At 36.4% G+C, this 13,234-nt stretch overlaps 3 protein-coding genes across 5 annotated transcripts; 2 read left to right on the forward strand and 1 right to left on the reverse strand.

Moving 5' to 3' along the window:
• The first annotated feature begins 1,927 nt into the window (after window positions 1-1,927).
• On the forward strand, window positions 1,928-4,215 carry LOC122721540 (F-box/kelch-repeat protein SKIP4). Its single transcript, XM_043949428.1, has 3 exons — window positions 1,928-1,945; window positions 2,143-2,884; window positions 3,373-4,215. The coding sequence occupies exons 2-3, from the start codon at window positions 2,412-2,414 to the stop codon at window positions 3,968-3,970; spliced, it is 1,071 nt and encodes a 356-aa protein (XP_043805363.1). The 5' UTR covers window positions 1,928-1,945; window positions 2,143-2,411; the 3' UTR covers window positions 3,971-4,215.
• A 1,122-nt stretch (window positions 4,216-5,337) lies between these two features.
• Window positions 5,338-7,057, reverse strand: LOC110615584. Of its 2 annotated transcripts, XM_021757548.2 has the most exons (3): window positions 6,685-7,057; window positions 6,230-6,297; window positions 5,735-5,877 (listed from the first exon to the last, which is right to left on the reverse strand). In XM_021757548.2, the coding sequence occupies exons 1-3, from the start codon at window positions 6,977-6,979 to the stop codon at window positions 5,872-5,874; spliced, it is 369 nt and encodes a 122-aa protein (XP_021613240.1). In that variant the 5' UTR covers window positions 6,980-7,057; the 3' UTR covers window positions 5,735-5,871. The 2 variants fall into 2 exon arrangements, with proteins under 2 accessions (XP_021613231.1, XP_021613240.1); XM_021757539.2 differs by lacking the exon at window positions 6,230-6,297 and having other exon boundaries at window positions 5,338-5,877.
• Window positions 7,050-13,153, forward strand: LOC110615575 (integrin-linked protein kinase 1). Of its 2 annotated transcripts, XM_043949419.1 has the most exons (12): window positions 7,050-7,757; window positions 8,318-8,554; window positions 9,011-9,085; window positions 9,895-9,975; window positions 10,184-10,278; window positions 10,710-10,830; window positions 10,911-10,990; window positions 11,675-11,737; window positions 11,882-11,991; window positions 12,078-12,163; window positions 12,376-12,494; window positions 12,765-13,153. In XM_043949419.1, the coding sequence occupies exons 1-12, from the start codon at window positions 7,725-7,727 to the stop codon at window positions 12,901-12,903; spliced, it is 1,239 nt and encodes a 412-aa protein (XP_043805354.1). In that variant the 5' UTR covers window positions 7,050-7,724; the 3' UTR covers window positions 12,904-13,153. The 2 variants fall into 2 exon arrangements, with proteins under 2 accessions (XP_043805354.1, XP_043805357.1); XM_043949422.1 differs by lacking the exons at window positions 10,710-10,830; window positions 10,911-10,990.
• The last annotated feature ends 81 nt before the right edge of the window (window positions 13,154-13,234 follow it).

The following is a 13,234-nucleotide window of genomic DNA, read 5'->3' on the forward strand; positions in this document are numbered from 1 at the left end:
TGAGGCTTAGGGAGGCAAGAGGCTCGTTTGAGCCGAGTTTCTGCCCATTTGGGAGAAACCAGGTTCGGCAGCCAAAGGAACTTTCGGCCGCCGAACCCCCCCTTGTGGAGGCAGCATTCGGCTGCCGAAGCTTGCCCCCGAAAGAGGACTTTCGGATCTGTCTGGGACTTTCGGCCGCCGAAGGTGCCGCCGAAAGTGCCCTGTTCAGCCATTTCATGCATGTTCTTCTATGGATGTTTCATGATGTTTTATGGGGTTTTTGGGGAATATATTAGAGTTATGTTTATGTATGTTTGGTCTCTCATTGGAGTCCACCTGTGTAGGTTCGGACCCGAGGAACCGAGGACCCCAGCAGTGAGCCAGCTGCTACAGAGTTGTCAGAGCTAGCCAGAGGTGAGTGGAATAAACCTTAAGTTTTTAAATAAATGAAATATAGCTTTTTTAGCATGTTCATGCATCATATATGCCATGTGATATTATAGGGTGTTTGCATTAGTAATCACGAATGTGTTGCATTGCATAATATGATGTGGATATGGATTGGTTATTGGATGATCCTCTAGTCCTCTTATGTTATGATATGATGATGTCATGGTAGAGAAAGACCAGTGAGGCCCATTCTACGCCCCTGGCACGTTTGGACTATGTTGAGGACTACAGGTGACAATACCATCCTTATGTGATATGTTTGTGATGTGTTGCATTTCATGAAAGCATGAAATTTTAGTATATGTTTTCTTTATTCTGCTCACTGGGCTTGTAGCTCACCCCTCTCCCCTAACCCCAGATGTGCAGGTACAGGGTAGACCAGGAGGTTAGCCAGAGTTTGAAGTATGATTGTGTAATAGCTAGTTTGTGGACATGACATTTGTATTATGATGTAATGTAAGAGATTATAGTATGTTATGTAATTTGGATATTGAGGATAGAGTTGTGCTTGACCAGTATATGTTGTTATCCCACTTTTATATACATGATCCAGAGATATGTTTATGATGTTATGATTCAACCAAGCTTTATGTTATGATGAGATACCCCATTGGAGATTTTGATGAGGGCTCCAGTGGTGGTTTATGTTTATGATAATGTAATGTACAGGTTGAGTTTGGTTGATATATGAGAATGTTTACAGAATTCTTTTGAGATTGTTTGATCATGTATGGGATTTACAGGTTTACAGGTTATATGTCAGGCTTGCTACGGGTCCCGGCGGCCTTACGCCGATCTGGATCCTAGGTCCGGATTTTCGGGTCGTTACACCCTCCGAATTTTAAAGCCTAAACATATTATTTTTTCACTTCCTGTCTGTAGTTATAGCATAGAAAAAACGTGTATTTGCATCCCTTTCCAAAGTTAAAAAAACTTTTGTCCTCTGCTCCCACTAAACCTCACGGTCATATAGTAATTGAAAGAACTTCTAATATATCTCATGAATAGCATTACGATTCATAACAGACGAGAACTATGCCGCGCTTTAATGATATTTTGGTACTCCTCTTAGTCCTTTTTATGTACCTCCTTCATATCTATACCCATTGATACAAAGCCGAGTACTCCTCTTAGTCCTTCTTATGTACCTCCTTCATATCTATATCCATTGATACAAATACTCCAAAATCATTAATACCCGGTTCTAATTGCAATAATGTTTTAGTTTTAAATATTAAATAATTAATATTTATCTATTTTTTACAAGATTTTAAACTTAAAATTTACATTGAATAATAGTATTAATTTTTTCCCTTAATTTCATTTAATAATAATAATACAGCATAAGTTGAAAGACGTTATCCCAAATTTACCCACAAGGAAAGAATTAATTTCGTAAAGGAAACCCAAACTGCAGGCAAAGACGTGTTTTCATTCGTCCTGGCACCAAACAAGGACCTGCGATCAAATTCTCATAGGCCAGTTTCCTACATTGGTAGAATTTTGCAATTTTGAAGTAAAATTTCTGAATTTTCCTTTAGGATATATATGCATACTTGCAGCATAACTAGGGTTTCATTTGATTTTTCTTTTTCTTTTTGTTAGAATCGCTTTTGGTTTCATCTTGTTTTAGCTTTAGCGTGATTCCTACTTTTCTTTAGAATTGGAATTCGACCAGATGTGACGGACCAGCTTAATTACTTTTTAGTTCAGATACATTGGCAATCTGTTTATTGCATCTCTAGAAAGGTGTCGGGATCAATTATTTTCACCGGGAGTGAATAAATCAACATTTTCTGAACCAAGGGCATGGATCTATGTATTGATCAACGAGCGTGTAGAAACTAAAATTTGAAGTTCTGCGATTAAAACAATTTGCGGCATAAACTCAATAATCGTGCGGGATTACTGAATTTGTTGTGAAGGTGCTAGCTTTTCTTTTGTCTCTCTTACCCTAGATCTGTGGGATTTGGACGGAGCATATGGAAGGTGGGTCTGAGAGAATCAATCAAGTAGAAGAAAGTCGAGCGCAATTGTTATGTGGCCTTCCAGATGACATTGCTCTTTTCTGCTTGGCAAGAGTGCCTCGCAAGTACCATTCAGTGCTGAAGTGTGTTTGCAGGAGTTGGAGAGATTTGGTGTGCAGTGAAGAGTGGTATGCTTATCGTAGTAAGCACAATTTAAGTGAGACTTGGATATATGCATTGTGTCGTGACAAGTATGAGCAGATATGTTGTTATGCTCTGGACCCTGCTTTGCCTAGAAGGTGTTGGAAGCTCATTCAAGGACTACCACCCCGCTGTTTGAAGAGAAAAGGCATGGGCTTTGAAGCACTAGGAAAGAAGCTTTACCTGTTAGGCGGCTGTGGTTGGTCAGAGGACGCAACTGATGAGGCCTACTGCTTTGATGTTTCTAGGAGCTCATGGAGTGAAGCTGCTTCTTTGTCCACTGCAAGGTACTGATCATTTTCAATTGTATCCCTATGAATGATTGTCTCTACCTTTGTGATTGGTGATGATATGAGCACACTGCATGTTGATTAAATTTTGGGGTTACTTCACTATTTTATTTATTTTGCTTTTGTGTAATGCATTCCTAGAGAAATAATAATTTCTAGGAAAATAATCTGTGTTATCAGTTATGATAAGCTGTTGCAATTTGGTTCTGCATTCATCATAGTCAAACAAATAAAACGTTGCCTTCTAAAATGTGTTGTATTTGTTACCCTTATGGATTATGTTGTTTAACTTCAAAAATGTTTGAGCTACTTGCTAATGGAATCTGTATCCTGAATTTGTAGGTTATACGCACACGGCACACATGAAGTAGGCCACTTAATTTGAATTAGAGTTTCTTTTGTTGTTTTTTGGTGTCATTTTTCTTTCCTTTAAGAAACTTGCGAACAATCTCCTCGATGTGAAATTGCCTAAAACTTCATTTCAGGTGCTATTTTGCTTGTGAAGTTTTGGATGATAAAATCTATGCCATTGGTGGGTTAGGTTCGAAATCAAGTGATCCACATTCTTGGGACACTTTTGATCCTCGCAGGAGTGTTTGGGAATCACATTCTGATACTAACGTTGTTCCTGATGTCGAGGATTCCATAGTCTTTGATGGGAAGATTTATATTCGATGTGGTGCTTCTGCTGTGTCTTCTCATGTATATGCTGTTCTTTATGAACCTTCAAATGGCACATGGCAGCACGCAGATGCTGATATGGCGTCAGGCTGGCGTGGTCCAGCAGTTGTTGTGGATGGTGCCCTTTATGTCTTGGATCAAAGTTCAGGAACCAGGCTGATGATGTGGCAGAAGGATAAAAGGGATTGGGTGGCAGTTGGAAGACTGTCACCATTACTTACAAGACCTCCTTGTCGGCTTGTAGCAATTGGAAAGAGGATATTTATCATCGGTAAGGGACTTAGCACAGTGGTGTTTGACATTGAGAAAACTGGAAATATGGAAGGGGTAATGGTAAGTTCTTCTATACCCAGATTAAATTCGGAAGATGATGTAATCAGCTGTAAATGTCTTGCATTATGAATTACCAGCACCCTAATCATTTGTTGATAATGTAGTCCAATGCCATTGTTGTGAGTTCCTCTGTTTGTGATACCCCGTGCTAAACTTTTGTTGACACTGGTTGGAATACCCTAGTTGTTCAAACCTCCTATATACACTGGTCAATGCCCCTGGGAAATGATATTCAATATATTACAGAAAACGTGAAGACATAAGAATCAAGAGAAGTTTTATTATTATTATTCTTTTAAATTTTCTTTTCAATATTGAGTTTGTTGTATTTGTTTAGTGTGAAGTTGTAGGATTTAACTTTACTCGCCCTTTCCATGGAATGCAGTGCTTAAAAACATAATGGTTGATCTTCAGAATCACAGTGAGGGTTTGACGTCTGTTCCCAATCTTTACGATATCAGTACTTGTCCCCCTTTTGTTTTGTAACTCATTTAGCATTAAACTGAGTCTGCAACCATATGGGAAGAATGCTCGTTCCTTTCTTGAACTTGGCTCCACTCTAAAGTGATTTAGAGAGATTCTTCCTTCATCGACTATTATAATGAAAGTTCAGTTTCTTTGACCTTCGTAGGTAAGGGAGAATTCTTGTACATGTCGCCAAGAAGCAAAATAGGCAAACCCACTTTCTCAAAAACAATGCTATTTCTCTTTTATTTAGAAGAAATTGAATAATGCTAGCTCATCTGGATTATGTGCACAAAGAATAGTTGAGAATAATGGATTTTTGTCTAGTAAAATGAGAAATTTGCAAGTTAGGAGAAACATGTGAAGAATGAAGATAAACTTAGAGGATGACACGCAAAACAAAGAAAACTGTATTAACCTGCTTTGCTGGTAGCTTGCATGTAGCCAAACGGTTCCAAGTTTGATAACAAACACGGGATAAATCATACTTCTAGACATCAGGTAACAAAGAAATAAAAATCATTTGGAAAATTTACTATATATTACAGGGCAATGAAAATTTACTATTTTATTTATATATTATAGAGAAATTAATATATTAAAACGTGTTAGACATTTTAAAAAATATTTTTAATAAGTCTATCTGTTAGTGTTATCCATTAAATAATACGATAAAGTTTAGAATGATTTTAATACAGAAGAATTAATTAATAAATTTTTTTAAAATTTAGAAAATCAATTAAAGAATTTTTAAATACTATAGGATTAAATAATAAACACTTAACAATTAAAATTAAAAAAAATTAACTAACAGACTTTTTGAAAATCATCTATATGAATTTTATAATTTTCTCAGATCATTATATACAACCGGTGCATGCATCATTTCGTATGAATGCATACACTTCCATGCAAAATAGAACATCTTGAATGCTGCTCAAATTGATTTTGAGGAACTTTGTTAGGCAGAAGAGAAAAACAAAATGAGTACATTCTATGCATCATCTTTTTTCTTCCATCATAATCAATGGTACAAGAACATTCGTATTATCAATGACACATTAAATACATATCAATTTTGAATAATTAGAGATCAGCAAAAGCTCCCAAGTCCAGGTTTTGGTGAGACATATTTGGTCAGAATAGTTTCCTTTCGCGCTTTCACATGCAGATGCGTGGATCCATAGTACAAAAATTTGCATCAGTCAATCATATAGGAACACACCCTTGTCATTCCTCTTCAAACTAACACTGAATATATAGAAGTCAGCACACATGAATCAAGCTTGGTCAGCTAGTCTTTTTCTTTTTAAAAGCTGAAGGTATGATTCCATCATAAGAATCTAAGTTCTCAATCTTAGACGTGCATTCTTTCATCCTCTTTAATACAATAGGCATGGCCGAGATATTGCTGGAAATTTTATCTTTCAAAAAACGAACTTTCTCGGCAATCTTTTGGTCCCCTTCTGTTACTAATGCTGGTTTACTGGAGTTAACCTGTTCTCCTAAACCTGCATGATAAAAATATGGCCAACGCTCCAATTAGGACATAGAAATCATTAGATCTTTAATAGAAAACACCATCAAGTAGCCCACTTGGTCATGACTGGAAGTATAAAAGGCAATATAAAGGCAAGTTTTCTACTGAAACAATGAGCAACTAAAATTTTTACTTTTTCCGACAATTTCCCTTGTCATCTTCAATTGTTAATCAATATCACCACCATATTCTCTATTTCAATTCTATCACTGTCATCACCAGCCTAATACAAGTATAAAATCTTGCAACCAAAGAAAATATTTTACAGTTTGTTTAGCAATGCCACTCAATGACTACATAAGAAAAGAAGCTGCCATACGCACATTACAAATATGTAGTTTCCTATCCCTTTTGAGTTGCTTAACATCCTTCCAAAAGTCTTTTCCTTCAGCTATGGAGCAGAAACAAGGAATAGAAGAAACACATTACAATTTTTTTAACTTCAAATGTAATTCCAAGAAATGGAAAAAGGGACGGGAACATGCATATTTGTGTAACAATTCCATAAAATTCTTTTTTTCTATTTCCAAATTGCAAACAAGTAGTACCCCAAATTAATGTTTTGAGTACTCATAACAATATATTTAAATTGCACACTCAGCCACTAAAGCTAACCCCTTTCACTAATCAGTAAATTGTTCAGCATATTGGAAATTTGGAATTAGAAACAAATCTGTCGCAAAGAGTAGTTATTCATTCCATAGAAATTTTTAAATCTTCATTTCCATTTTCATCTTTTGGGGCACAATAAAATCCGAAACCCTAGAGACGAACGCACCTGGATTACACTCTCCACGAGGTACAAAATTCAACCCAGAATCCGTTTCAGGAAGAATAAGTCGCTGGGCTGAAAGCATTGAAGATAAGGTAGCCCTCAGCTGATCTGGAAGAGTGACTCTGTATTCAAGAATCCTCTTCGCCATTTCCGTTGCTTCTGACTCCAGCTTCTCCAACTCTTCCACTTCTACTACTACTACTACTACTTCTTCACCCTCGGACACGTACTCCGGTTTCCCATGGCACCGAGTAGTACCAACAGCTACGGTTCCTTTGGGTTGATTGTTCAACGCCATGTTTGGATCTCAAAATGTAGAAAAGATCGGTGGCGGCGTCGAAGGGCGCTGAATTTGGAGGGTATTTTGGGTTTTTGAATTTTGAAAAAAAAAAAAGCAAAACAAAATTTGAGCACCTGCGGGTCCCAGTAGACCTTTTTGTCCTTGTGTACCGGCAAGGAGTACATTTTCCCCAACTCCTACACCATTGGACCATCTTGAAGATCATCCAACGGTCCACATTTAAGAAAAACTCCGCCCGATAGATTACGGTGCCGTTTTGGGTAACAAACTCCTTAAATTGAGATCCCGCCAAAACGAGCTCCTATAAGGAAAATGCAGAAACAGAAACGTATGGTTGCTGAGAAAATTTAATTAGTTCCAAAGTTTACAATGTTCTCGTTTTATCAGAGCACCTAAAGGAGGACCGAAGTCCCTAACCCAATCTCTGGGGGCGAAGAAATCTAAGTGGCCAGTATATGTACAGGAAATTTCTGAAAGATTCAGACAAAATGATAAACATTGATGTATCCGAATGGATAAAGACACATTTATGTTTTTATTATAATAATCATCTTGATCTAAATGTGATTAACAGTCACCGCGTCCATTGCGAGCTGGATTGTTCAGACTTCAATGTTTCGTCAACTATAACAAATTTATATATTTTTCATTATTTCTTTTATTTTTCTTCTTTTGAGATTAATCTTATAAAGGATTTGTTATTTAATTGATTTCTTCGGTTGGAGATTTCTTTCTCTGGGTCATGGAAGTTTGCAAGAGTTCACCCCCTTGTAAGGTACGTATTTTCTCCTTCTCTGTTCTTTCGGAGGAGGTTCAGTTAATGTTTTTGTTTTATCCGTTTGGATTGGGAGATGCATTGATTTTTGAATTAGAAAGTTGATTTTGTAATGCAACGAGTTTAGAGTCCTGCGGTTTATTTGCTTGGTTGTTTTATTGATTGGCATCAAAGAAAAGTACGGATCAGTGAAAACTGAAGAAGATACTTTGAAAACAAAAATTATTAGATTGCATAAAGTAGGTAAATTCATTCTTTCCGTCATAACCAGTTAACCACCCATGAGTGGTTTTTTCTTTTCATTAAGACTTTCAATGGACTTCTGTGGGGGATGGATATGCAAAGCACATGAAGGCTGGATTTGAATTTTAATGTAATAATTTCAACATCCACCTAAATGATAGGCTCATATCTCTAATTGACTATGCACAAAATTCAAATTTGCATACAAACTTGAAATTAGGTTCTGCAGAAGCATCTTTCCTGTGCTTCGTATATGATTCACATGTTTGTCTTTACATTAGCTAATAACTGAATTTTCATGGCTGCATGTGTGACAGAGGATGAATCCTCAAACGATCGACTTAGAAGGTCCATATAGACTGCTTCATTGTTCATCTAAGGGCGACAAAATTGGGGTGATGCAAGAGTTAGAAAAACATGTTGAGCCCAATTTAGCTGATTATGATAAGAGAACAGCTCTTCATTTAGCCTCTTGTGAAGGCTGCACTGAAATTGTTGTCCTACTGCTTGAGAAAGGTGCTGATGTGAATTCTGTAGATCGTTGGGGTCGCACTGTAAGTCATTCATCCTTTAACTTTATTCATTTAGTTCACATGTACTAAAATATCCCTTTTTTTTTGGGAGCATGCAACTATGTGTATGATTGGCATGATGCGAGGTTTTTGTTAAGTATGTTATAATGGTGAACTTAGGAAAAAATTATAGCATATATATAAGGAAGTTAACATTATAACCTCCTGTATATTTTATGCTGCCTTAGTGTCCAAAGGATGGGAGAAAAAAAGAACCTGAAGCTTAATAAAGTTTTAGTCTCCTATGCATTGCAACAACCTTTTGAAAGTTACTTGATCATATCCATAGCATGATTTCCTTGCTTAGCAGGTTACTATTTGTTTATTTATCAGCTGCTTCCTACTTTTTTCTGTTTCCCTCATTTTAGATCTCAAACAAAATATATTAATAAAGAAATAATTGATATATGTCTCACATTGAGATTATAAATTTTGCAGCCGCTATCAGATGCTCGTAGCTTTGGCCATGAGGATATTTGCAAGTTACTGGAAAGTCGGGGTGGAATAGATCCAGTAATAACCTTCTTAACTTACATATGATCTTGGTTTGAATGCGCACTTAATACTATCTCCTGCGTACATTTTTATTACTAATACTGCTTATTATATATTCAGATTATTTATCTCTAGCCAAAAAAGGTTCACCTAATATTCCCTTAGAGAAACTTTTCAAAAACTTGAAAAGTAATAATGAGAGATGGTTACTCAAACCTGTGTATACACACCTAACTGGAGTGTCCATTTGGAAATTTCAAAGAGTGTGTACTACTTACTGATGAATTTTGCAACAAAAAAATGTGGTATAGCCCTTTGTTGTGGTGCAATTGGTACAGTTACTAACTTCCATTGATATCTTTCTCACTTGGTCATCCTTTGTTACCATATCTGCCGGCAGAATAAACTCAGCTACACTCAAATGTACACTCCTGTTCCTGTGACTTGATCTTAAGCAGTTAGTGCATAATGGCACAGAGAAGTTATGCTTGATAAAAGTTTAACCTTGTACTATTCTTTCTAATGTATGTCAGCAGTCAGATTGGTATAACTATTTCTCAACTATATGATGCCAAATTGACAGCGTGTGACTGCTTTTTCCTCAGTTTTGAGTGATAATTTTGTTTCCATCTTCTATGATTCAGATGCTAATTTTATTAAGTTTCTGGCTTTTGCGTACAGTAACGGTTAAATGAGAGTAATATTTGTTCAGTTAGTTAATGTCGGAACTTTATCATTTTGCTGGGTGCCTAGATCTAGTGCTATTGGATTATTAGTACTTTATTTCATTCTTTCTTGGGTTAACTGAGTCATTTTGGTTGGGACAGGTAGGACTTGATTCCCGGACACCATGCTATGAGATCGATTATGAGGAAGTGGACATGGATGGTGCAACACTTATTGGAGAAGTAATTTCTGATCATCTCTATTTCTACTGGAAAACTGACAGCAACTGTAATTCACTTTTATAGTATTAAAACTTAATGGCAACTGAAATCCACTTTTATAGTGTTAGATCTGTAGGATGTCTATTCAGATATTTAACCTTCTCTTAGTGCCTTTACATAATAATTTATTGGTGATTATACCCTGCACCTAAACCTTGGAGTCTTGCAGGGAGCATATGGTGAAGTTTATTTAGTGAAATGGCGTGGTACAGAAGTAGCAGCAAAGACTATTCGCTCCTCTATTGCATCAAATCTGAAAGTGAAGTGAGTCCTGTTAATCTGGAGATGTATAGAGAGCTCCTCCCGCTCTCACATGCATACATGAAACAAGCATGTATATACACATACAATAATATTTTTCAAAGCCCTACCTATTGTAAAGCACTTCTTGGAAAATGTAATTGTTTAAAATTGAAGCCATATCCAAAGTAATCATCAGTCTGTTTGCAATTGTCTTGTTCCAGTTAGTAGATTATAGAACCATCGTACTAGGAGAAGAAAAATAAAAAAGAAAAATTAACAGTAAAAACAAAAGCATAAATGTTACCAAGGATGTGCTAGGCTTGGACAAAAGGCTAATAGAATAATACTGGATGTGGTTTACCTGAAAAAAAAAAAAAGAAAATGAAAAAAAACCTGGATGTATCAACCACTATTTGCTTATGTTCTGTTTGCTTTATGTGGTTGTTTCATAGGCATACTTTTTTAAAGGAACTGGGCTTGTGGCAAAAGTTACGCCACCCTAATATAGTGCAGTTCCTTGGTGTTCTGAAGCACCCTGACCGCTTAATCTTCCTTACAGATTATCTTCGCAATGTAAGTATTTAAATCAAGTCATGATTTACCTCCCTAACAAGTATTGCGTTGCTGATTTTTCCTCCGACGTAAATTTGCAGGGAAGTTTGTATGACATACTTAAAAAGAAGGGAAGACTTGATCCACTAACAGCAGTTGCCTATGCTTTAGATATTGCAAGGTAGATCATTTTCCACTTGATGCTTCCAAATAAGAACGTCTGGTTTAGCATAAGATTACTTGAGGGTCTTCTGCAAGTTTCAAAACAAAAATTCTATGGTTTTATTCAGTTCCTTGCGTTCGGCAAACTGCTTTTGTGCAGTAATATACATCTGGAAGAGGCATACTTGGAAACTTAGGAGTTCTGAAAACTTCTCCTATTGCTTTCAAGGCTTGGCTTTTTTCAGAGGACATGCCTTGAATTTGTTTCCCTGAAAACTGTTTTTCATGAAGAGCTCAAATGATTAGAATCTCATAGAAATGAAGTCATTGCAATAGACTGTTTGCTCCTTTTTTTGACCTATTTTTATTTTGATTTTTATATTAATATAAAATATTTTCTTATTTTGTAGATATTAATAATCGGACTTTCTGAACATGGTTCTATATTTTTGTCATAGGCAATGTTCCTTAACTAGTTGAAACTTTAAGCTTAGTTGAAATTTGAGGATTTTAATTTCATTATGATAATATTGTCACTTCTTGCCTCTTAAGTTGCCTTGAATTTGCCAGGGACAGTACAGGTGATTGAATGGACTTTCATTACCTGCTGTATATCATATATAGCAATGTACCATTTCTTAGTTCATTGTTATAATTATATGCCTCGCTCGCTAAACCTCAATTACTACATGTAAACCTGCAGGGGCATGAATTATCTGCATCAACACAAACCGCATCCTATTATACACCGGGATTTGACACCAAGGTATTGTTTTCTGAGTCTTCTGGTCCTGTTGACTAGGCTGTTTTGGAGATCTTATCACGAGAATTTTCTGGCTGAATTGATGAATAATGCTCTTGCCCCCATACACTCCATTCTCACGCCCTTTATTTATGTGAATACTCCCAGGAATGTGCTGCAAGATGAATCCGGACACCTCAAGGTTACAGACTTTGGCTTAAGTAAAATTGCACAGGAAAAGGATGCTGGTTATAAGATGACTGGCGGAACGGGTTCATGTAAAGATCTTCTCTCCTATGGAAGTAATTATCCCTCTTGTAAAGGTTGAATCTCTTATTGATAGAAGCTCTTATGACATTTTCAGATCGTTACATGGCACCTGAGGTTTATCGTAGAGAATCCTATGGGAAGAGTGTTGATGTCTTCTCCTTTGCTCTTTTAGTATATGAGGTAATGGATTAAAACTTTGGTATTTGTCTGTTATAGATCTTTGTGGTGTACAGTTGCAACTAAATTCTTCCAGGATTTGTTATGGACCAATTAAACTCGCAGAGTTTATTACTTTATTCCTATTTAAAATCTGTTTTGGATAGTTTTAAATAGCTAATGAAGTATGGTGGTTTTCAGTCTCATTTATGTTAATGGTTTGCATGTGTATGCAGATGTTCCAAGGGGGACCATCAAATAGGGCAGAACTCCCAGAGCAAGTTGCAGACAAGCGGGCTTATGAAGATTCCCGGCCATCCCTATCCTCATTTGTGTATCCTGAACCAATCAAGATGTGAGTTTTATTTGAACATTACAAGCTATGAGGCTTTCTCGAGTTTGATGAAAATAGGCTCGATCAGTTAGTTCCCTAGAATATCTCAGGTGATGGAAGTGTCCCCATCAATAAACTTCCAACTTCAAACTCTGACATTTAATATTTCATATCAGGCTATTTCTGTAATCTGTTGATGGCTTTATGTGATTATTGTTACTATTATTATTATTATTATTAAGCAGATTGCTTGGTTTGCTTATGAATGTGCTTTGTCTTTTCTCCATCAAGGCTTCTCCGTGAGTGCTGGCATAAGAACCCTGAATGCCGACCTACATTTGAGGAGATAATTTTAAAGCTAGAGAATATTGAAGACACTTTGCGACATGAGAGACCAATTGGTGACTGCTGCGGCTGTATTATCTTATGAGCAATACTTTAACATGTAGTATATGCTCAACAGACAGTGATCACTAGTTTTGGTGCACGCCTTACTTCATTGTGGACCTTTTTCTTTTCTTGTTTTTCTTTGTGTAACGGATAGAATTGTCTTGTCTTTTATCATGTATTACGATTTGTAATGGTGGGTGGTGAATACCCTGGAAGAATTCCATCTTCCAGCAGATACCTTTGTACAAAACCCATACTGGGGAATTATAATGGGATAAATTTCACTGGTTGTGTCGCAGATGTAATTAAAAAATAATAAATTATGGAAGGAAGAATAAATAGATATACAATTAAAGAAGTAATAAAAATGA

This window comes from Manihot esculenta, chromosome 1 (assembly GCF_001659605.2).
Source record: "Manihot esculenta cultivar AM560-2 chromosome 1, M.esculenta_v8, whole genome shotgun sequence".
Classification (NCBI taxonomy): Eukaryota; Viridiplantae; Streptophyta; class Magnoliopsida; order Malpighiales; family Euphorbiaceae; genus Manihot; species Manihot esculenta.